The sequence below is a fragment of the Trichoderma harzianum genome (genome assembly GCF_003025095.1).
Source record: "Trichoderma harzianum CBS 226.95 unplaced genomic scaffold M431scaffold_29, whole genome shotgun sequence".
Taxonomy (NCBI): domain Eukaryota; kingdom Fungi; phylum Ascomycota; class Sordariomycetes; order Hypocreales; family Hypocreaceae; genus Trichoderma; species Trichoderma harzianum.
In genome coordinates this window covers 126,754-149,164 of record NW_020209277.1, presented here as the reverse complement: position 1 = coordinate 149,164, position 22,411 = coordinate 126,754, and the positions used below count along the sequence as shown (strand labels likewise).

The 22,411-nt window shown below is 49.9% G+C and overlaps 7 protein-coding genes across 7 annotated transcripts; 6 read left to right on the top strand and 1 right to left on the bottom strand.

The window, feature by feature from the left end:
* Positions 1 to 467: 467 nt before the first annotated feature.
* On the top strand, positions 468 to 1,581 carry M431DRAFT_100788 (hypothetical protein; the record flags this gene model as incomplete). Its single annotated transcript, XM_024911252.1, has 2 exons — positions 468 to 584; positions 676 to 1,581. The coding sequence occupies 2 exons, from the start codon at positions 468 to 470 to the stop codon at positions 1,579 to 1,581; spliced, it is 1,023 nt and encodes a 340-aa protein (XP_024767753.1).
* A 146-nt stretch (positions 1,582 to 1,727) lies between these two features.
* On the top strand, positions 1,728 to 2,432 carry M431DRAFT_335179 (hypothetical protein). Its single transcript, XM_024914381.1, has one exon. The coding sequence runs from the start codon at positions 1,875 to 1,877 to the stop codon at positions 2,325 to 2,327; it is 453 nt and encodes a 150-aa protein (XP_024767752.1). The 5' UTR covers positions 1,728 to 1,874; the 3' UTR covers positions 2,328 to 2,432.
* Positions 2,433 to 2,537: 105 nt separating this feature from the next.
* M431DRAFT_100802 (hypothetical protein) lies at positions 2,538 to 4,703 on the bottom strand (the record flags this gene model as incomplete). Its single annotated transcript, XM_024911258.1, has 2 exons — positions 2,538 to 3,516; positions 3,580 to 4,703. The coding sequence occupies 2 exons, from the start codon at positions 4,701 to 4,703 to the stop codon at positions 2,538 to 2,540; spliced, it is 2,103 nt and encodes a 700-aa protein (XP_024767751.1).
* A 3,171-nt stretch (positions 4,704 to 7,874) lies between these two features.
* M431DRAFT_501502 (hypothetical protein) lies at positions 7,875 to 13,932 on the top strand (the record flags this gene model as incomplete). The annotated part of the gene is made up of 3 exons (XM_024918024.1): positions 7,875 to 7,888; positions 7,950 to 12,454; positions 12,512 to 13,932. 3 exons carry the CDS (start codon positions 7,875 to 7,877, stop codon positions 13,930 to 13,932), a joined length of 5,940 nt encoding a protein of 1,979 aa, XP_024767750.1.
* Positions 13,933 to 14,994: 1,062 nt separating this feature from the next.
* Positions 14,995 to 16,221, top strand: M431DRAFT_100765 (hypothetical protein; the record flags this gene model as incomplete). Its single annotated transcript, XM_024911251.1, has 3 exons — positions 14,995 to 15,151; positions 15,218 to 15,559; positions 15,644 to 16,221. The coding sequence occupies 3 exons, from the start codon at positions 14,995 to 14,997 to the stop codon at positions 16,219 to 16,221; spliced, it is 1,077 nt and encodes a 358-aa protein (XP_024767749.1).
* A 651-nt stretch (positions 16,222 to 16,872) lies between these two features.
* On the top strand, positions 16,873 to 17,325 carry M431DRAFT_100795 (hypothetical protein; the record flags this gene model as incomplete). The annotated part of the gene is made up of 1 exon (XM_024911256.1): positions 16,873 to 17,325. One exon carries the CDS (start codon positions 16,873 to 16,875, stop codon positions 17,323 to 17,325), a length of 453 nt encoding a protein of 150 aa, XP_024767748.1.
* A 1,295-nt stretch (positions 17,326 to 18,620) lies between these two features.
* Positions 18,621 to 20,293, top strand: M431DRAFT_335147 (glycoside hydrolase family 18 protein). Its single transcript, XM_024914380.1, has 4 exons — positions 18,621 to 18,881; positions 18,941 to 19,227; positions 19,277 to 19,503; positions 19,570 to 20,293. The coding sequence occupies exons 1-4, from the start codon at positions 18,799 to 18,801 to the stop codon at positions 20,119 to 20,121; spliced, it is 1,149 nt and encodes a 382-aa protein (XP_024767747.1). The 5' UTR covers positions 18,621 to 18,798; the 3' UTR covers positions 20,122 to 20,293.
* Positions 20,294 to 22,411: the final 2,118 nt, after the last annotated feature.

The window sequence follows — 22,411 nt, the reverse complement described above, 5'->3', positions numbered from 1 at the left end:
ACCTGCGCTCGCCGGTATTGGCCCCGGATCCACCTGCAGCACAGTCGCACCTCGGTCTATCGATGCACTCGAGTATACATCAAAGAAGCGTCTCCTCACAAGTAACAAGATGTAATTGTATATTTTAATGTCCACTTGAGATGAATCATCTATCTAGATATTTTCATCTATCATTATATTTACATCATAACAACTAATTAGTTATCTACTTACACGCAACAGAGAAAACCAGAGTACACCTCAAAAGTACATCCATAGATCCGCCACCCCCGGTTTCGCCGAGGCTAATTGTCTGTCAGCCGGGGCCCCTCCAACTGGGCTTTTGCCTGCCTACTACTAATACGTGACAACGCCATAGAGCTTCATCTCATACATCAAGCAAACCACAACTTATCTCACTCACTCACATCACTCACACCATTCTTATACCTAAAACAAACAAATAACACATCAGTTCATATACAACCATGGAAGACGCTTCCTGCAGCGGCTCGACGCCCTTCAAGCGTCTCGTCGACCACCAGTCCCGCGATTCTAGCCATCACCAAGACAGACATGTGAGCCGAGGGGCTTTCGGACAGAATGTGAGCATTCCCTCTCTCTCCCTCCCTTTTTCCACCGCCATCACCAAAACCACATCGTGATCTAGCTCTTGCTAACGTCTTGGACAAAAAGTCTTTCCGCTCTTCACCGCTGCATCCCGCTCAGGCCCAGCAAGATGGCTTCGGCGCATTCATGGGCAGCGCGTCTGCCCTGCCCGGCTTTGAGAGCGATCCCGCCACCAGACTGACGCCCTCGCTGCCCTTTGCGCAAGTTGCGCCAGCAGCAGCTCATCCCAGCTTCGCCAGTCCCGCGCCGATGCAGATGCAGGCTTCAAGTGCGAGCAGCTGGGCAACCGACTTTAACCGCTTCACGGCACAGCAGCAACGAGCGCCTTCAGCAACTCACATGGCGGCACCAGCTCGCCAGATGAGCCATTCGCCTGCCCAGTCCAACTTCCAGTCGAGCTACCAGCCTACCTTTGCGCAGCCAAACTTTGCTGCTGCGTTTGGCTCGTCGTCCATGTTCAGCCCCCCTGCTGCCGCAACAGCAAGGGAGCCGGATTTCGACCAGGAGATGTCGCGCTGGATGTCGACACACGGAGGAGGCAATATGACCGAGGTAGATGCCGCCATGGAGCAAATGGCCCGCGAACTAGAGGAAAACGAGGCCATCGCCGCTGCAGTTGAAGCCTCGAAGCAGACACATCTCGAAGAGCCCGAAATCGGCAACCTCTCGCTAGACTCAAAGGAACCAGAACCCGAGCTCGCACCCGTCATGGAACAGGAACAACAACTGGAGCCAGAGCTGGAAAAGGAACAGGTAGACACCCAGCTCCCGAAATCAGCCGTCGCCGAGGCCGCCGAGAAGCTGCTCGACTGCGTCAAGCACGAGAGCGGCGAGAAGTGGCAAAACTCAATCTTTTTGTCCCTGATGCGTGACTTCCGCGACGGCAGGAAGGACATTGTGGGCGACGAGATTCGGTCGACGACGGGGGAGACGACACCTGCTACGCCTGCGGTCCAGCCTGTGGCGACTTGACTTGCGTCGTCTGCTGCGGGGGATTCTGAGAGGTTGTTTAGGTCGTGTGTTGGATATTTGAGCCAGACTACTTTTTGAACTGGTGTTTTTTTTTTTTTTTTTTTTTTTTGGAGCTTGGATTTGGGAGCAGGGCGTTTTTGGGATAGCAAATGGTGGAATTTAGATATTCATCTAATTGGTGTATTAGATTGTATTTATCACGACGTGTCTTTTACATCGGATGTTATGTTTGGTGCCCATGGGAAAGATGTTGCCTGAATAGGGGTGAACATGTACAATAATAGGACAAGGTGATGGTAGTTCATCAAATTCATCATTCGGCTCGCATTAAGGAATCAAAAGAGTTATGCATCATCACAGTGAAAAGGCTCAAATGCCACATATACAAAGTCATTTTTTCATTTGTCGTATATTTCGCAGCAGCAAGTCCATCGACAAGCTGCACGCATCCACTCCATGATTTTACTCTTCGACAGAAACCGCATCGGCTCAACTGTAAACAACAACGCAAGAGGGCAAAAAACATTGCCCCAGAAAAACAGAAGAAAAAAAAGGGAGGGAAAGGAATAAAGAGTATACAGTCTATATACATGCAAAAAAAAAAAAAAAAAGGAAATCAGCCACATAAAAAAGCCTGCGCGCTGCCGCTACGCGTGAAGATGATTAAAAAAAGAAAAGTTAGAGAAAATAAACACATGAACGTATCCCCTCCAATAACCCCCCTTGCCTCCTCAACGCCGACTTGAAAAAAGAAAATGAGAAGAAAGTAACGCCTCGAGATGCAGAAGAGTCCATCCTCCGTTTTTGTGAGAAAGAATAGGCCACATCTGCCTAAAGATCAAAACGCCGGCACATGATATGAAAACCCCCCCTTTGAGCCTGTAGACACACAGGCAATGATACTAGAGAGATATAGAGAGAATAAGGAAAGAAAAGGTCAAAGAGCTAAACAGCGTCTATGAGGAACCCGTAATAGGAGAAGACCACAGCAGGCACCCACAGGGCGTCAAATTATACACCTGTTTGGCAACCCAAGGGTCGGTCCAGCTCCTACGAACCGGGCGTTCATCGCGCTTTCGTCCGTAACTACTCTTCTGGTCATCGTTGTCAAAGTTTTCGCCGAGCTCAATCACGATGGGCTTCCCGAAGCTATCGGTCAAGTTCTTCATGCTGCGCCCATCGTTGTAAATCAGGACCTGCCGACAAAAAGGCTTGGGAGTCAACGAAGTCACCCGGTTCTCCGTGATTTTGACCGTTTTCGGATAAGGATGAAAGCCGTCTGTGGGATACGGGTTGGAGACAGGAGCTACCGTCGACGTTGGATGAGGCGATGAGCTGGCGTTCTGAGTAGGGTAGATGAAAACCTCGAGCTTCGTGTCTGGCCATGTGCATATCCAAGGCTTGTCGCCGTTCTTGGCTCCGACGCTTGCGCCTCTGCTCTGCATTACATCATGGTTGACGAGTGGTCGGCCCAGGTTGTCCCAGCGCTTGGATTTTGAAGAGAATGCTTCCTCTTGAACGACGACGGTCTTGTCATATGTCACCTGGAGCCACCACGCCGGGCCACGCCGAGGCTCCATGGTGTCGTTGACAAGTTGCATGGGCGAGCCATAGATGTGTGGAGGCTGTGTCCCCCAGAGAAATTGCGAATCAAGGGAGTTGATGGCCTTGAGAGTGAGGTTGTAACACGACGTGTCTTCTGCGTCGTCAGATACATCGATATTCATTTGGTAATAGCTATAAGGTAAGTTGCAGCTCCAAGCAGAAAGCTGACTGGGATCGGCGAGACACGCGTTGGGTGCTGCGCTGGGGAAAATGGGTGGCAGCGCATAGTTGCCAGGCGGCAGACGAGGCAGACCAATTGGGACGCTGCTCAAAGGAACAACATCAGGCGCCGGCGTTGGAGTGGGATAATTTTCATCGGATGGACCGCCACTGGACAAGTTAATGACATTGAGACAATGAAAGAAGCGGGGGTTGACGGAGGAAAAGACATACCTAGGTCGCGATTTATGATGTGAGAGAACAGTTCCAATAACGGCGCCCAATATGACACCCATGAGAACAACGCCGATCAAAAGCAGGCAAATGGCCCAGTACGGTACAATGCCCCAAAGCTTCTTCTTTCCCCTGCGCTGCCATTTGTTCATCCTGGCCTTTTCTGCGGAGCCCTGAGCGGCCGTGTTGATGTCGTGCCGACTGTTACTAGATGGTCTAGATTGCGAGGGCTGAAGGTCCTCTTCGGTAGAGGAAAACTCGGGATTCCGCGTTGCTCTCCCGGCCCCAGCGACGGTCCCAGCCGGAGTCGAAGTCCCGGTCATGGTTTCTTCCGGTATCGCAACAGCGGGGGTCTTGGAGGCAAAAGCTTGATCAGGATATCTCGTGTATGGAGGTAGCTCTTCGGTATGCCCCAGTGGCCCAACCAAAGCGCCTGCTTCTTCTCCATCCGGTCCAAGTTGTCTTTGGTATCCATCGCCAGCTGCTGCGAAGCCGAGGGGGATCTGGTGAGGAGTCTCATCGCCTGTAGTGGCAATGTTTTGCGGATAAAGAGCATATGGGTGCGCGGGGCCGCGATGTCCATCGTATGAACGACGGTTCGCAGGCTGGTCAGTCGATGCCGTGGCGTTGCTCAGTGTCCTCTGCAGATACATCTGATACGGATGCGAAGCGCTGGTGGGGCCTCGATAAGGGCTCTGAGGCCGCAACTGAGGCAATCCTGTGGAAGATGCTAATGACGGACCGGTCTGTGCAGAATTCGAGCCATCGTTGTGAAGCGTAAGAGAATCGTGAGGTCGTGGTGGTTTGTATGCGCTTGATGGGCGGGCAGGCGCGGATGGTGGGGGTTTGGAGGTGGCAGAACTCGACTGTTGCTGGTTGGATGGGTTGAGAGACAGCAATCGAGCCTGCGAAGAATCGGGAGAGGCGACCTCGGGGTTGTTTGGGGTCGATGATGAGGATGAAGTGTCGGTTGGCGTTAGATCTGTTGGTCGGAAGCCGTCAGACACGGTGGCTACAGCCAGTTCGTATGAATCATGGCCCTCGCTGTCCTCTGACTGCCTCCGCGACCGTTCCTGGAGCGACTTCTGGGAGATCTCTGCGGATTTTCTGTTGAAGGGATCCATGGCGACAGCGGCGAGATTGGCGTCTGGCGAAGAGCGCTGGAGCGACTGCCAGAGCAGGAAGAGGCCAGGAGGATCTCAAGACGAAGCGGCCCTGAGAGGCCGCAGACGGCACCTGTCGGCGTCGTCCCCCGATTGGCCGCGTGGGAATTTAACTCGGCCGGCCGGGGAACGAAGACCAAGACACGATGAGACGGCGATCAGAATGCAAAGGCGAGGGCAGATCGATCGATTTCTTTGTCCGTCGATGGGAGGTTGGTGTTAGTGTCGGGGGCGTGTCGAGCGAGGATGCGGCGTCGTGACTTTTGCGAGCGGCATCAACGACGGCTGAGGATAGCGACGACGTCAATACAAGGCGAGTGCTCAATTGGCATCAAGCCAGGCGTGGTGGAAGCAGGGAAGCCGGATCGCGAGATTCCAAATGGCTGAGGTCAGTTCAGGTCAGTTCAGGTCAGTTCAGGTCAGGCCAGTGGAGGCCAGTGGAGGCCAGGGCCAGTGCAGTACAAGCAGTGGGCAGCAGAAGCACAGCAGAAGCAGAAGCGGGCTGGAATCAAGTCCCGGAGCACTGAGCGCCCACTGAGCTGTAGCGCTCATGCAGCGCTGGCAACAGAATCCGGGCGCCAAAAAAAACTTGCACGATGAACCAGACGGCAATTCGGTGACACTCTAGGTTTCGGATCGAATGGAGCTAGCCTGTATGGGACCTGCGGGGTCGGAAAAAGAGGAACTTCGGGCGTGTCATTGGCCGGCAGCGTTTTAGTGGTCAGCACGGATCTAAGCCGGATACAGGTGGCTTGCCTGCATTGGCCCCTGAAGCTGAAGCACCCAAGCAGAAAAAAAAGGCACGAGCGCCGGGTTTGCAGCGTCTTGTTGAAATGTTTATTTTCTTTGTTGATGAAATGGATTGATGCAAATAGATTTCAGATTATGACGTCTCGTGATAGGTTGGCTACTGATTCTGACACATTGTTCACGTGAAGGCGACATAGAACACGAGGGTCTCAAACTTTGATACTCCTACAGCAACCACACATTTGCACAGTACGTACCTTATACGAAGGAGTCCGTCAAACTCTGTGCCATGCCAGGGGGCCTATCGGCAACGCCTCTCTCTCGGGTGCTCATGTTCGGACTTAACAAGGAAAAGAAAAGCTGGAGGCGAAAGACGGCATGAGATTGGAGACTGGAGCCCTGCCGTGAGCCGGCTGCCGTCCCCGCCAAGCCCAGGCCATTCATTGAACATGCTGGCACGGGCTCAGGTCGGCTCAGCTCAGTCATCCATCAGGGCGGCGATCATCATCTGCCCTCTTTTGATAACATCCCCAAGGGGCGAAGCGCAGAGCATAGACACGGGCAAAGATGGTAAGATGGTACAGACCTTGCCCTGACAGGCAGGCATGGTCTTGTGACGGGGGGCCCAACTCAACTCAAATCTCACCACAAGCCTCTTCTTATCTTCAGATGGGATGGGTATTACAGGCACCTTACGGATACACAGCCAACCAACTCCACACCTCCCGAGGACGGGCTCTGGTGATGGGCTAAGGGTGTCAGCTAACCTTATTGCGAACAGCGCTGACAAAGCCCGATGGGAGGACTTTTTTCCCTGTTCTTTTTTGTCTTTCATCTTGCCGAGAGCAAATTACATGTAGTTGGTGTGACCGTGGACGGAGCGGGATCCCCGGTATAAGCCGAAACAGTGCGGCCACAATTACATCAATACACGCGAGGGATGGGGTCAGAAATACAAAATAAGGTGTTGCTATTAAGCTACTAATTAATTAGAGAGCGAATATCCAGCATACCGCATCCCAAGATAACAAGGTGCCATATCGATCAAATATCACATAGCTTATAGTACCTAGTAGAAGATTGATACTAACCTAGAGCGAAATAGAAGAAAATAGTAGCGATGGTATCACACACTGAGAGGACTTGGGTCTTGATACCAAGTCCCTGCGCTGGATGGTGCTTAATGCGCTGATTTGTCAATACAGCTCTATCTACCTGCCTATCTATGGAATACGTCATGTCCATCAAATGCAACATCAGCTATTTACGCCTGTTCTTAATGAGCCGAGGACAAAACTCGGCATCTCATCAACCTCTCATGTCCAAGTGTAACCCTGATATCGCACTGTTGGCTTGATGCACACTTATATGGGCACCTCTGTACTATCGCTTTTGCACACATCTCGCTCTTTTGCGTTAGATGCTTATATGTTAGGCGATAAGTTGCATACTTGATCAGCTTGGTTATACCTAAGGTATGTAAATAACCTAGAGCTGGCAGCCAGGTAGGTAGGACAAGGCTGGGCCTCGGCTTTGAGCATCTCTATCGTGTCAGAGTGCGCATATAATATCTTCCTCTTTGCAGTCTATTCCTAGACAATCGTTTTAGCATAAGGCGGTATATAGGAACTTCTGGTTTAGAGACCCTGGAGGCTGTTCACAATGATGCACAGAGGGAGTTCTGCTTCACTGATTGGGAGTGTACCTCTCGTTTCCGTAAGTGTGATTCTCTGACTGCATCTTTTCTTCTTTTAACTCCAAAATCTAGGCTGGTTAGATATATTTAATTCGAGAATCCCCATTGATTTATGCGGAAAGGAAGTCTTTTAGAGAATTTAACCATGCTTATGTTGGGCACCACAGACTGGATGCTGCCCTGCGAGAGGCCCTCACCAGCTTTCCCCTCTCCCCTGTGCACGAAGCATTCACTTGCAAATCCTTTCCCAACGATTGCTTGGGCATAAACGCAGCAAACAACGAAGTATTTTCTTCTGGTTGGCAGATGAGCTACAACTCCAGTTTTTGGGCAGATGCGGGAGGCCGACACAAATGCATGCGGCATCGAATGATAGGCCTTGTAGGCCTCCCGTAGCCGCGCATACATGTACCTTATGTAGGCAACAGGCTGCCAACTGCCACACTGCTTCCTCCATATGCCCTCTAACTCGGCAGCTTGGACTTTTTCTCTCCTCTTCCATCTTTTTCTCCCTTTCCACCCTTTTTTGTTCCCGCCTTCAGTCTCTCACTCTTCAGTGTTTTCTCCTCCCAGCCTCGATTTTCCTGTGCACCTCCCCTCCTCCTTCCTGCAACTCCAAGATAACCGAAGCATCATCACGTTTGATTCGCCAGCCGTGAGGCACTAAATCCTCCCAAAGCAGGAAAATGCGAAGGAATCAGTCAGTACTTGGCAGTGGCTAAATATATTGCTTCTTGTGCTGACATCCTCTGTCCCTCCAGATCTAACTATCCCACCCCTCCCAGTACTCCAACTGAAAGCTCCCTCAAGCCGTGCTTTCATTTCTTGCGGAACAACGGCTGCAAATTTGGGGCTCGGTGCAAATTCTCCCATGAGGTGAGTAGTGGCACACAGGCGGGCCAGCCAGCAGATAGGAGGCGCCCAAGTACCGCCTCGCGTCCCTTTGCCAGCAAGAATTACCGCCCACCAGAGGGGAAATTGTTGAAATGGAAGAGCTTGCTCAGGTCCGGCGAAGGAACTGCTCGACCATCGCACACTATTGTCGGCCAGTTCTTTAGCCTCGCTGTCGAACTCATGGATGGCGATGTCGGCGGCGCTCAGGAGACAATCAGGCTCGTCGTCACCGAGGCTGGACTGTCCTTTATCAAGGATGTCATAGACCGGCATATTCCCATGGATAACATCTCGACCACAGGTGTTCGTCTCTGGGAGACGGAGATTAAGCCACTCTTTCAGCTTGTGACTCATCCTCGCGTTGTTGATTCTGCTGTCCTAGAGCAAGAAGTGGCATCCATATTCAACTACCTCGTTGGAGTGGGAGGAGTGAGAATGAACAAGCTCTTCAACTATGTCAGCACATTATTTCAAAAGTGGCCATCCTCCACCACGCAAATCTCTCTCATAGAGGCAGTCGAGTTGTCTCTCGCGGTGTTGGCCAAGATGTTGGACTGCAACACCACCAATATCATCAACGAAGCTTTCTCAACATACGCCAGCAGCTTGGCTAGCCTCTTGGACAAACCAGCAGAACCAGAAGAGATGCTTCCTCGTCTTCAAGCCAAAAGGTACCTAGATTACATTGGTCAGCGTGTTCAAATTGGGTATCAGTTGTCAAGCCTAGAGCCGCGAGTTCAAGCTACCCAGACCCATGAAACTTTCACTCTAACAAGAGATCTTCCTGGCCGTCTATCTCCTGGAGGACCTAGGCACAACAACGACCATGCGAGCATAGTCAATATCAAGATTTTGCCGACGTACGAGGAGATCATGTCACCAAGAGAGGAATATCTACCGGTAAATGACTCTTCTCAGTGGCACATCCCTGGCATCCGTGGGCGTCTAGACAGGGAATTTCGCCTAATACGAGAAGATACTGTCGGGCAGCTACGAGATGCGGTTCGTGAGGCGTTTGGACGCATCCGTGGTACCACCGGCGGTATCGGTTACCAGACAAACTCCAATAACTTGCGTACATATACTTATGACTCTGCCACTCTCGTCGACATGCAATTCGACGCAAACGCCGGTCTAGACTTGGTTGTTCAATGTGATCAGCCTTCTTCCGTTTTGACACTGACCCCAGGACAGAGAAGGGATTGGTGGGAGAGATCGAAACGCCTCCAGGCCGGCGCACTTGTGTGCATCATGGACAAAACCGACTCCGTCATGTTCTGCACCGTGTCTGAGTCCACCATGAGGAACAGAGATGACAAAAAGCACCGCTTCGAGAAGAAATCATCAGATGACGAGGAGCCCGCAGAAAAGGCTGAGCCCTTGACTCTTTCGGATCATGACATATACTTGCACGTCAACTTGCAGCTTGTAGAGGCAAATGAAGACGATGTTTCGCGTGTTCTTCATTGGTCCAAGAGCACGGGGCCATCGCGCCATCGATATCTTGTCGAGTTTCCTGGTGTCCTTCTGGCATCGTTCAAGCATACGCTTGATGCCCTTAAGCAAATGTGCCAGCAACCAAAGATGCCTTTCGTTGACCTCTTGGCTCCAGACAACGTTACTGTTACAGAGGCTAATCCGCAGCCACCTTTATACGCGAGAAAGGCCGGCTTCACATTCGACATCGGATGTATTACGCATGATAACTCTGAGTTTCTCGTTTCTCCCCAGCAGCGTCCGAGTCCAAAACTCATTGAATCACGAACGGCTCTAGACCTTACGCAGTCCGCTGCCCTCCTGAATACCCTGTCACGGGAACTGTCACTCATTCAAGGCCCTCCTGGTACTGGAAAGAGCTACAGCGGAGAAAAGATTATCAAAGTCATGCTGGCAAACAAGGGAAAGACTAGTATTGGGCCAATATTGTGTGTTTGTTATACAAATCACGCTTTAGATCAGCTTCTCGAGCACCTTCTTGATGATGGAATCGACAAAGTCATTCGCATCGGATCTCGATCAAAGTCAGAGAGACTACAGGCCCTCAACCTGCGAATGGTGGCCCAAAACAGCGACCGCACGCGATCAGAAAAGTCCTCTCTTTGGGAAATACAACAGAGCTTGGGGGATATTGAGCATAGTATGAGAGATTCGCTCCGTGGACTGGCAGCATCAGATTCACCACCATCTATCAGGGCGTTTCTGGCACAAACCTTTCCTAGGCACCACGGGACGCTGTTTGGTGAAAGCGAAGACGGATGGGAACAGGTCACCAGAGCACCTCGTGAAGTCTTGCGACGCTGGCTCGCAGGTGGCCCGCGGGACAGCTTCTATTGCCGAGATGTTGAGATTCTAAAAGAAACCAGACTTTCTGCTATGAACAATGCCGAGCGTCAAGTTCTTCATAGATACTGGCTCAACAGCATCATGGCCCCAATCATTCACACAATCACGAGACTTCAGAAAGAGCACTCTGAGTTGATAGAACGGCGTAATCGAGTGCGCAGCGATGTGGATCTGCGCTGCCTCAATCAGGCCAATATCATTGGAGTTACAACAACAGGGCTGGCCAAAAACCTGGCTCTCCTCCGGAAACTACGATGCAAGGTTATGCTTTGCGAGGAAGCTGGAGAGGTGTTGGAGGCGCACATTTTAACCGCTTTGCTGCCTTCGATCGAGCACGCCATTTTGATTGGCGACCATCTCCAATTGCGTCCACAGATTCAAAACTATGAACTGCAAAGCACCAATCCTCGGGGTAAGCAGTACTCTCTGGATACGTCTTTGTTCGAGAGATTGGTCGAACCGCCGCACCTGATGGACCTACGCCTTCCCTTTAGCACATTGGACACCCAGAGGAGGATGCACCCGTCCATATCTGAACTTGTACGATCAACTTTATACCCATCTTTGCAAGATGCCGAGAACGTTATGATGTATCCAAAGGTGGCTGGTATGAGAGAGCGTCTTTTTTGGCTTCACCATGACCACCTAGAAGCCGGTGCGGCCAGTCACGACCCCCTGAATACCTCTCACTCGAACGATTATGAAGTTGAGATGACCGTATCTCTCATATCTCATCTCGTTAAACAAGGAGAGTATTCCCCAGACGATATTGCAGTTATTACGCCGTATCTGGGCCAGCTACATAAGCTACGGCGCCGAATGGAATCCATGTTTGAGATTTGCCTCAACGACCGTGACCTTGCAGAACTGGAAGAGTTCGAAAGCAAAGGCCAAGCAACTCCGTCCACTGTCAAGGCGAAACAGTCTAGCAAAACAACTCTTCTCAAGAGCGTCAGGGCTGCAACCGTTGATAACTTCCAGGGTGAGGAAGCAAAAGTCATCATCATCTCTCTCGTGCGGAGTAACTTGCAAAGGAAGTGTGGATTTCTCAGCACTTCCAACCGCATTAATGTTCTGCTGTCCCGTGCAAAACATGGCATGTACATTATTGGAAACTCGGACACTTACTATAATGTTCCAATGTGGCAGGAAGTCATTGACATGCTCACCACGAATGGCCGCTTGGGCACAAGTTTGGAGCTTCAGTGTGACCGGCATCCCGACACCCCAATCCGCGTCTCCCAGCCAGACCATTTCACGCTATTTTCTCCTGAAAGCGGGTGCAATCTGCCTTGCGACAAGAGACTTCACTGTGGCCATTCTTGCACTGGAAGGTGTCATTCGGACATTCTGCACAATGTAGTCTTTTGCCACGAACCTTGTCCTCGGCCTCAAAAAGGTTGCGATCATGCCTGTCCTCGACGATGTGGTGACGTATGTCCGCCCAGGTGCTCTGTTCAGATAAACAATATCGATCTCGTACTCCCATGTGGCCACAGGCTTTCTTCGGCAACGTGCTGGGAGACTCAAAACCCCGCCTCTGTTCGCTGCAAGGTCCTCGTTAGACGGAAAGTTCCAGGGTGCAATCATGATGTCGAGGTCCAATGCTTTTATGACGTGACCGCTGCCAATCATCGGTGCAATGTCTCGTGCGGGCACAACCGTGAGTGCGGCCATACGTGCAAGAGTCCCTGTTTTAAATGCAACCAGCGGGAGGACGGCACGATAAAGAGGCAGAATCACGGCATCTGCAGCCAGAAGTGTGGTCGAAGCTATACGACATGCCGACACAGCTGCTCTGAGATTTGCCATGGCGATGCTGGGTGTCCACCTTGCAAGGAACCATGTGAAGTACGTTGTGGACATTCAAAATGCAACAAGGCATGCCACGAGCCGTGTGCTCCTTGTGCGGCAAACACATGCCACTCGAGCTGCCCTCATACGAAGTGTACGATGCCATGTGCTGCACCATGCGACTGGGTTCCATGCTCTAAGCGGTGCGAGAATATGCTGGAATGTGGCCATCAGTGTAAGTCTCATCGTGAAAATTCTTCTGTTATACGACTCAAAGCTAATGGTTGTGTAGGTCCTTCACTCTGTGGAGAAGTATGTCCCGACAAAGCATTCTGCCAGCAGTGTGCGGGTGAGGCTGTAAAGTCCGCATGCGTCGATTTCCTTGAGATGAAAGAATATCACGAGATCGACTTGGATGAAGAGCCTTGCATTTTCCCAGATTGCGGACATTTCCTGACTACTTCGTCTATGGATGGCCAGATGGGAATGGGGGCATACTACGACCTGAATGAAGATGGCCATCCGGTACGGCTCGGCAAGACTTCTGAACCTTTTTCGCTGGACGAATCGGGCATTCCGGTATGTGCAACCTGCCGGGGCTCTCTCCGAAACATTGCCAGATACGGCCGCATTGTGAGGCGAGCCATCCTCGACGAGTCGACAAAGAAGTTTATAGCGTGGGCACACTCAAAATACCTCTCCTTGGCGACTCGCTTGCTCGGAGAACAGGAAATCTTGGCGCAAGCGAGCCCTGGAAAGGTGCTTCAGGCCAATGCAGCATCCTCTGTGGCAAGAGGTGTTCAACTGATTAGCTCCGCTCCGAGACTAAAACAGCTCCGAGAATTGCAAAAGACTGTGGGCAAAGGGCGATATGACTCTATTATCAAACTCTGGAGGGAGATTAAAACACACGCCAACAGTGTCAGGGGAGAAGAGCAGCCGTTCAAGCGAGTGGCAGACTTTGTGCAATTTGCCAATCGCCAAAACATGGCGAGTCGAGAGTTTCGATATGATGAATCCGTCATCCAGGTCAAGGGGTCGCTTCTTGCGGACGCACTGCTGCTTAAATGCGATATTATCATCTTGTTCGACTTTCATCGTTGGGCCAAAGATGGGGGTCTGGCCCGAGTTGATACAGAAGTCAAGTTGGATTTGTCGCTTCATTGGACTGATTGTGCTAACCTCATTGTGCAATCTCGTTCACTCAAGTATGCCAGAGAAGAGGTTCAAGGTCACATTTTTGCCGCGCAGCTCTGTGGGCTGTGTCTATCGTTTGACGAGTGTACCATGTGGCCTGTTGGTAGAGATCTCATGACAGAGCAAAACGAGGACAGTCTGAAAGAAGAGGCTTTGAATCACATTCAGAAGGCTCGCGCCCTGTTGGAAGAGTATCCATCCACGGCCGTGTTCAGAGATGAGATTGATAGTGTTGAGGAGATGATTTGCGACGGCATCTATCGCCCGGTCACGGCAGAGGAAATGCGAGCTGTGTACAACGCAATGTCGGATGAGCTTCGGGGCACTGGGCACTGGTATGTCTGTGAGAACAACCATCCGTTTACTATTGGTGAATGCGGAATGCCTATGCAAATGGCCAGATGCCCTGAGTGTGGCGCCAGGATTGGGGGCCAGAACCACCAAGCTGTGGAGGGAACGAGGCATGCGGTGGATATTGAGAATCTTGCGAGAGGGATGAATGGGTTGAACATGTAAAGAAACACGTTGATGTGAGATGAAGCTGTGTTTACATCTCGTTGTTGCTTATGTTGCCTCAAATTGATACGTCGCCTTTTGTACTTGTTATCTACATAGTTTGGCAGTCGATAGTGTAGATACACATTGCCTTGCGCAAGTCAATGCTGCCTATATTCGTCATCTGAAATGTTTATAATCTGTAAGATGTTTTACAAAGCATGTCGTCGCAATCGGTGGCTGTTAGGGAGCCTTTGTGACGAGTTGAGCGTTCTTATAACCTGCTAGCATAAGATTCCGAGGATAAACGGCTCAGTGAATTGCGTGCTCTTTTATATAGTGGAATATGCTATTGGTTCTTAAACTAGTCGATATCCTCTTAGACTAGTGTGATTCTGCAAAAGATGTAAGATGGCTTTACGGAACTTGATCTATGACCGACGAGGTGGGACGCTTTGGCGATATAAGAGAAACGTAATGATAGTAGCAGATATTGAAGACAAGTAAGTCGAATACACCCGTATTAGGCTCAATACCATCTCTATCGGAATATGAAGTTGCTGGAATGTTGAATGACCAACATGAAACATGCCGTTAACATGCCTGAACATTTCGTGAACAATTCAGGCAACCACCGTGACAAACTGAAGACTTCTGTAACCTCCTCACATCAGGATTCCGAGTATTAAAAACAAGAGCGATTCCGATGGATCTTGCTGAGAGATTATTATTCCCGCGGGTATAACGGCTTCTAATCAACGTGAATATTAAAGACTTACAACGGACTTTTTGCTTTTAAAAAACGCCTGATTACTCAACACGTTTCCACCACTTTGCAGCAATTGGCGTGAAAGTCGTTGAGAAGTGGCTTTCTGGCGCTAACCGTTACCAGGGTGCTTACAAATTAGAGGGATGGATTGGGTAACTGTCATTTGCCTTGTTAATTTGTGAGGAGAAGTTCGGGTATAAACATGAGTGGCTGTCCATGTCCCCAGAGTGTAGTATGTTGTGTAGGGTTAGATGCGTTTGCATATAGTAGACACACTATAGCTGTATTGAAACATACCCCCATTTTGTCTGACCATGGCGGGCCATTTGTTAATGACACTTCCTTTTCCTAAGCCGGAACCTCTTCTGAAGGCCTTTCAGGGAGCGTTTCCGGACTTGAAGGTTACGTTTTTGCGTCATGAAGTTAAGCCGGCTGAGGCCTTTGTCAAGCAGGACATGTACATCCCACCAGGTGCGTGACAAGATACACATTATGAACTATAGGCTCTATTTTCACTAATAACGCTGCCACTTATAGAAATCTTGCGTGAAGCAACACACTTGATGACTTTTGGCGTTGTCCCTGATCCAGCTGATGCTCCTAACCTGCGGTACATCCATTTCAGCGTCGCCGGAACTGATCACGTTGCTCACAAGGCGGTGTTTAAGGACCCAAAGATTACTATTACGACTTCGACGGGCGGGCCTAGCATTGCTCTTGCAGAATGGGTCATGGGATCTATCCTTGGATTGACTCGCCAGCTGTTTCAGTATAAAGATTTGCAGAATAAGAGGACTTGGGGGAGCTCGGCGCCGCCTCCGTTTACGTTGGATGGGAAGAAGATGGGCATTGTTGGATACGGATCCATTGGCCGACAAGGTGCGTATTAATCTTTTTGCTGTCTTCGCGACACAGGAAACTCCATGTGGAGAGTCTATTCTTACTAACAGTGGTGATTTCAAGTGGCGCGTCTGGCACAGGCTTTCAGTATGGACGTTGTTGTCTACAACTCTCGCCCGCGTCTTACAGCCGAAGATCGCAAAGACCGAAACTGGTATCAAGCTGGCTCCGGCGATCCAGACGGCACGATTCCAAGCGCTTACTTCCACGGCCAGTCTCGAGAAGATCTTCACAAGTTTCTCTCTCAAAATTTGGATATTTTGGTTCTCGCCCTTCCGTTGACGCCGGCTACGAAGCACTTGATTGGCGAAGAAGAGCTTTCTATCCTGAATGCTAACAGCCCTGCTCTGTTGGTCAACGTTGCGCGTGGCCCGGTCGTTTATCAAGAGGCGTTGATCGCGTCGTTGAAGAAGGGAGCGGCTGGTGGTGGCCTTTTGGGTGCGGCTTTGGATGTTACGGATCCGGAGCCTTTGCCTACGGAGAGTGAGCTGTGGGGGTTGCCGAATGTTTTTATCACGCCGCATATTAGTTCTGTTACGACGCAGACGGTTATGCGGGCGTATAAGATTCTGCAGGATAATCTTGTTCGACAATTGAAGGGTGAGGAGTTGTTCAATGTTATTAAGAAAGGGAGCGCATGACAGGGACGTGGATTGCCCTTGGCGAGAATCTGAGTGTGGAAGGGGGATTTATATATCGGTACGTTGAAATGAAGTTTCATGTTGACCATTGATACAATTATTGTGAATTTGATGTGGCAGTGTCTTGTTTATCGAGGATCATAGTTTGTTGAAGACTCCGCAAAAGGACCGCTCCAATGCTGTTGTTTGTTGAGCTTTCTAATGACTTGCTTACAAAATGTCTCATCGATCTTCCACGGCACACAAGACAAAAGATACCTCGGTAGAATTAACAATCGGATTTATAATTGATGCTTTACATGATACCATCTCATTGCCTGATCCACTGTCCCTCGTAATGGAGTTCAGGTGGCAGTTGACTAGCAAGAAACGATGTCTCCATTGGGAAATATTTGCCAATTTAGAGTCGTTTTGCCAAATCAGGCAATCGACCTCTTGTCGCTCAAAATGTCAGCATCGTGTGAAAGAACATTATTGCGAAGAGCAAGAGAAACTCTTGCGTTTGGGATTTTGTATAAGACAAGTCGATTCTGCCATGATTAGTTTACAACAGCCGGAAGAAGCAACTACGAACTCAACTACATCTTCACAACCTCTTCAAATCAACTCTTACCAAACCTTAAAGACAGCTCTATCACAACCTTGTTCAACATGACTCAGTCCTCTTGTCTCTGTGGCGCAAACGTCATCACCTACGAAGGCACTCAAGAACTCAAGTTCAAATGCCACTGCGCCAACGAAGGCAAACTCACCGGAGCATCCCCCTTCTCGCTCAACTTCATCACCTCCACAGACTCCCTAAAAGTTGTCAAGGGCGAACTCAAGACATGGGGATTCGTCGTCGACAGCGGGAATTTCATGACGAACCACTGCTGTGGTGAATGCGGGAGCTTGCTGTACAGGACGTCGAGCGGGTTCCCGGGCAAGATGGCGGTCAAGATTGGGTGCGTGGATGATGAGGAGATTCTCAAGACGTTTGTGCCCGAGGTGGAAATCTTTACGAGGAACAGGCCTAGTTGGGTGCCGGCTGTGGAGGGCGCGGTTCAGAACTGGACGGATTTTGGAACGGGTGAGGGTCCGGCTGTGGCTGTAGAGGCCAACTAAGAGGGAAAGCTTTGGATATGCCGGGATGGGGAATTTATATGTACATGTGTAGAGGGGGGAGGGCTGGACTGGGGCATATAGATGGCAATTGAGTTGTGATTCAGTTTCGTTTGTTTCTTATTGGTATGGTACCATTCGGCGACCATTCTGACCAATGCGGTGTCTCTAAGTGATAACTTGAGTTGCTCTATATCCATTTTAACTAGCCAAACACGGCGTCATGAGCTGACTTTCATACCGCTGCGAGGCTGACGTTGAAGTTGTCCGGGGGTCATGATGACAGCGGAGTTCAAACCCGATCTCGACTGCCGGCTCTCCGGTAATGCATCATGTCATCTCAGGAGACATACCGGGTCTAACAAGTTGCCTTGCAAGCTGTAGTTGTCGCCTCCATGGGGCTAATGTGGGTGAAAAGGGGTTGACGAAATGACTTGTCTGGGGAGTTGTAACTTTTAAAGAATGGGCGCATCAGACAGCCCGCAAAATCTGACGTTGCCTGGAGCCCTTCATGGATTGTATAACCAGGAACCAAGATATTGATAATGAATTTCGTAAAGACTTAACTTCAATTAGAGGTTGCTTAGCTCATTATCCCAGTTAATTTGTCCCATCTGGTGTTGCGACGATCCCGGCTGGATGTGGAACGGTCGGGACAGGCATCGGGGACCTGGGTCAATTTAAACGGTAAGCTTATCCATGAGACGATTCTCCTGACTAGTTGTTGGCGAAACTCCGCAAATCCCATACAAGCAATATTGACAACAACAACATGGATATTGTTCTCTCAGTACAAATCGGGCGGATCTCGGTGAAAGCTGAGATAATCACGGATGCTCGGTAGATGTAGATGTCCAACGGTTACCGAATATCAGACTTTCGGCTACACACGCCTTGTTTGTCTCCTTGTCATACAAGACAGTACACGCCCGTATTTGTTTCAGTTTGAAGCAAATGAATGCACATACAACGGCTCTTGAATTATTGTACAATAAAAGAGAAACCACTTCATAGGTACCGAAACCCAAACAGCAAACGCCGGGCCATTCACCGATGATGTGGAGGCGAACACCAAGCCAAGCAACGGCAATCGACAGATCGTGAAAAAGACAAAAAACATATTACCGAGTCGCCGAGTGAAATTACGACGTTGCAACGATACAGGGTTCAAAGCAAAGTCTAGCAAGGGTCGGCTTATCCCGTATTATGGCGCTACTCGATAGTTTTGCCATGGTGCTAGCATTTTTGCATTTGTCTTTTTTGTCTTTTGGGTCGGTGAAACAAAGACCCCTGAGGGTAAAGTTTGCGTTGTTGTGTAAGTTTATGGCGGCCTTACTTTATTCTGGAACGGATCGACATTCTCTGAAGAGATTTGTTTAAAAGGCTTTTGCTTTTCCATCTTTCCAAACACTCGTCACTCAAGTTGCTAGAGCTCAATTACCTTTCCTTACCTCACCAGGCACAATTTGACTCAAGATGCGTACCTCTACTCTTGCGGCCGCAGCCGTCGCCGTCACTGGCGCAATGGCGAAACCTCGTTACCTCATGTACTTCGATCAGTAAGTATTGCTTCCTTGTTGATACTCTTGTGGTTATTCTCGTATTAATGGCTTTTCAGATGGGACACGCAAAACTTGCCCGATCGCTCCGTGACTGCGGGTGTCACCCATGTCACCACAGCGTTTGCGGGAACGACCTTATTCACTGATGGCGAGCAGTATGAGCCATTCATGCCATTGGACCAGATCCGTGCTCTCTTCGACGAGGGCACCAAGATTTGCATGGCTATTGGCGGATGGGGAGACACGGCTGGCTTCAGTGCTGGTGCGAAGACGAAGCAAACGCGTCAGACATATGCTAAGAATGTCGCTGCTACGGTCAAGAGACTGGGCTACGACTGTGTTGGTGAGTAGAAGTAGCCTGGAGATCTCGTACGATCACTGACAGTTGAAAGACATTGACTGGGAGTTCCCGGGTGGAAATGGCCAGGACTACATTCAGACTCCCAACTCGGAAAAGGTCTGGGAGATTGATGCCTTCCCGCTCTTCCTCCAGGAGATTAAGAGTGCCGTTGGAGCAGAAATTGAGCTCTCTATTGCTGCTCCGGGACGAGTCGAGGACATGATCGGTTACACGCCCGAGAATGTGGCCAAGATTAACCACATTGTCGACTTTGTCAACGTGAGTATCTCCGTCTCTGCTACACTCGATTATAACTTTTGAATCGAGCTGACATCAAACTCCTAGGTCATGACCTACGACCTCATGATGCGTCGGATGAACACAACCACTCACCACTCCGGTGTCGCCAACTCTCTCGCCTCCGTCACCACTTATATCGAACGTGGCCTCTCCCCCAGCAAGATCAACCTCGGCTTCGCCTTTTACGCAAAGTATTTCACCACTGCTCCCGGCGTCAACTGCACGACTCCCGTTGGCTGCCCAACCACCGTGCTCGAAGATGCCGAAGGCAACGACACAGGCCTCTCCGGCGCCATCACCTTTGAAACATCAACTTATGCCGGCGCTCTCGAGCACGCCGTCGCCAACGGTATCGCGGACGAGGAACTGGGCGGACAGTGGTGGTGGGATTCGGAGAAGGAAATCTTCTGGACGTGGGATACGGCGGAGTTTGCTGCTCGCAAGTTCAAGGATATCGTGGTGCCCAAGGGACTGGGTGGTGTTTTCGCGTGGGCTTTGGCGCAGGATAGCTATGATTGGAGTCGATTCAAGGCGATGCAGGCTGGCGTCAAGGCCATGCAGCCCAAGTTGGATATCGAGGTGGGCGTTACGATCTAATGGCATAGATTTTGGTCAGCGGAATATGGTAGACTATACACTTAGTTAATAGTAATAATCAGAGAGCATAATCGACAGCTCTCAACAAAACTTCAAACCGTCTCAAGTTTGTCTCGTCTCCATTTCTCCTCTAAAGAAGCTCGTATAGTACGGCAAGTTGGCCTATCTGCTCGCATAAAGCATGGTGGATACGCCGAGACCAGGAATTTTCTCCTCATGCCACGAGCCAAGGCTTAATCCTTGGCAGAGAGGGGGTGCCAGTTCGGGAAAATGAGCAAGATTGGCTTTCGGTAGACTGAATAGTTCCTTGTCTGGTTAAACATTTGACTGCGTGGACAGTAGAATGCATGAACAGGTGGATAGCCATGGTTTCATGTGGAATCATCTAGGTGTTGATATTGATGAGCATACCGTACTCTGCCTTGGGTAAGTGTCCATTTCCGTTTATGTCTACAGTTTTCTCATATTCTGGAGCCATTTTACCCAGCAAATGCCTCGTATGGCCGCCACAGCCGGCACTTTTCACCGTGTCTCCTCTCGAGATCCACGTACGTTGCAGTGGTGGCCTCATAACCAGCGGGCAAATTGTTATACCGACACTGTAGCCTCGTAGCTGGAAAATCTACGAGATATAGAGACCAAGATGTGATTGTTTCGTGGATATACATGCAGATGCATGAGAGTGACCATTCAGAACGTCGTTACAATCTCATCACCAACATACTCGTCTCCAGATGCCCTCGATTCGGAAATTAACCGATCCCATAGCCTAGAAGAAAGAAGCAAGAGTCGTTTCTTTCTGGTACTTTGTAGGTGTTCTGGCCGGATTCTGCACCATTCAGGACTAGATCACAGCAAGGAAGCAGGTTTAGTTGCAGCTGAGTAGCGCCGTGATGCAGCCACCAGCACTTGGTCAATACTGCGGGAGTACTCCATATTGATAGCACCTTATACGAGTACTGTAGTATTGAACGATGAGCTATTTTTAGAGTCGGGATCTTTTCCGCCAGATGGGATGGGATGGAGAACGTGACAATGCAGCTGCCTGTCTGGTGATGATGCAGATATACCCATGTGGATGGCGGAGAATCTGAGAGTAGTTCGATAGCTGGTGGAGAAGATGATGAAGATGCACATCTCTCTTCTTAGTGAGGCAATATTATTACTTGACACTGCAATTGACTACTTTAAAAGACCTCTGTTTACATCTAGATGGATCACTATGTTATACAGTAGAGCCTTAGAGCTTCATCCTCTACTTTGCCTACCATGAATTGCTGGGCCGTGGATTACAAATGGTGCCAGCTTCCTTGCGGGATATACACCAATATAGCAATTCATTAATGACCAAAAGGGAATTACGCGTCACATTTAAATTGAAAACAAATTGCCATGCCTTCCATGATAGTTCGCATGGAGATAGATACCTGGTCGTGGGGAGCTGTATTGGACACAAGTGGGACGCCATCATACCGGATACGTCGTACTTGTACATGCAAAAACGGCTAGTTGGCGCCGGAGCTAAAAGTTGGCAATACCTGGGCCTCGTTAGCGCTCTGTCGCGAGGCCGGCCTCGAGCAAAAAGTGCAAACCGTCAGAAGTATAAACGGATGAATGAGGGAAACCATGTTAGCAGCACAGTTAGCCGAGTGACGCTGTCATCATGGCGTGAGACGCAGCCAATAGCAGTCGAGGTCCCCTGTTTTGTATTACATCTAGCTTTGACACTGTTCCATCACATCAATTCCTTCTTACTGGGAGCCTCAAAGAGACAGAGAAAAGGGAAGACTACCTGTAAAAGAGAAGAGAAGAGAAAGAATCTTTTTCGCCAAACCCATGCAATCTATACGACCAGGATGTCGCCTCCGGGGCTAAACAATAAATGCATTCTGGTCCTATAAATAGCCAGAGGTTACATGCATCTAAGCGCCTAGTCGGACATTGGCCTAGCGGAGAGTCTCAGTCTGGCCTGCGATTGGGCCGTGTGAAGCACGCGGATCCCTGGATAGTCTGGATAATGGAGAAAGCAGAATTGCTCAGCGGTTAGCCAGAGATCCAATGGCTTTTTCTCCGGGGTTCGTTCGGGACGGTTGTTGCTTGTACTAAAGCAAAGGCACATGCACGGCCGAGTGCTTACATCTTTATCTCCATCTCCATCTCCATCTCTTCTCTCTCTCAAACACTAACAACAGCAACAACAGTATCGACTCTGACTGGACATCATCTCTCTTTGCTTTGCTTTGATTCTTTACTTGTCGCATCTGCCTCTGTCTTGATTCCATACCCTCCG

Bases quoted from the DNA above. Each gene is read 5' to 3' on its own strand.
- M431DRAFT_335147 (XM_024914380.1), top strand. From the start codon at position 18,799: ATGCGTACCTCTACTCTTGCGGCCGCAGCCGTCGCCGTCACTGGCGCA. The intron at 19,228-19,276 runs GTGAGTAGAAGT...GACAGTTGAAAG, and splicing joins ACTGGGCTACGACTGTGTTG to ACATTGACTGGGAGTTCCCG. The intron at 19,504-19,569 runs GTGAGTATCTCC...TCAAACTCCTAG, and splicing joins ACATTGTCGACTTTGTCAAC to GTCATGACCTACGACCTCAT.
- M431DRAFT_335179 (XM_024914381.1), top strand. From the start codon at position 1,875: ATGGTAGTTCATCAAATTCATCATTCGGCTCGCATTAAGGAATCAAAA.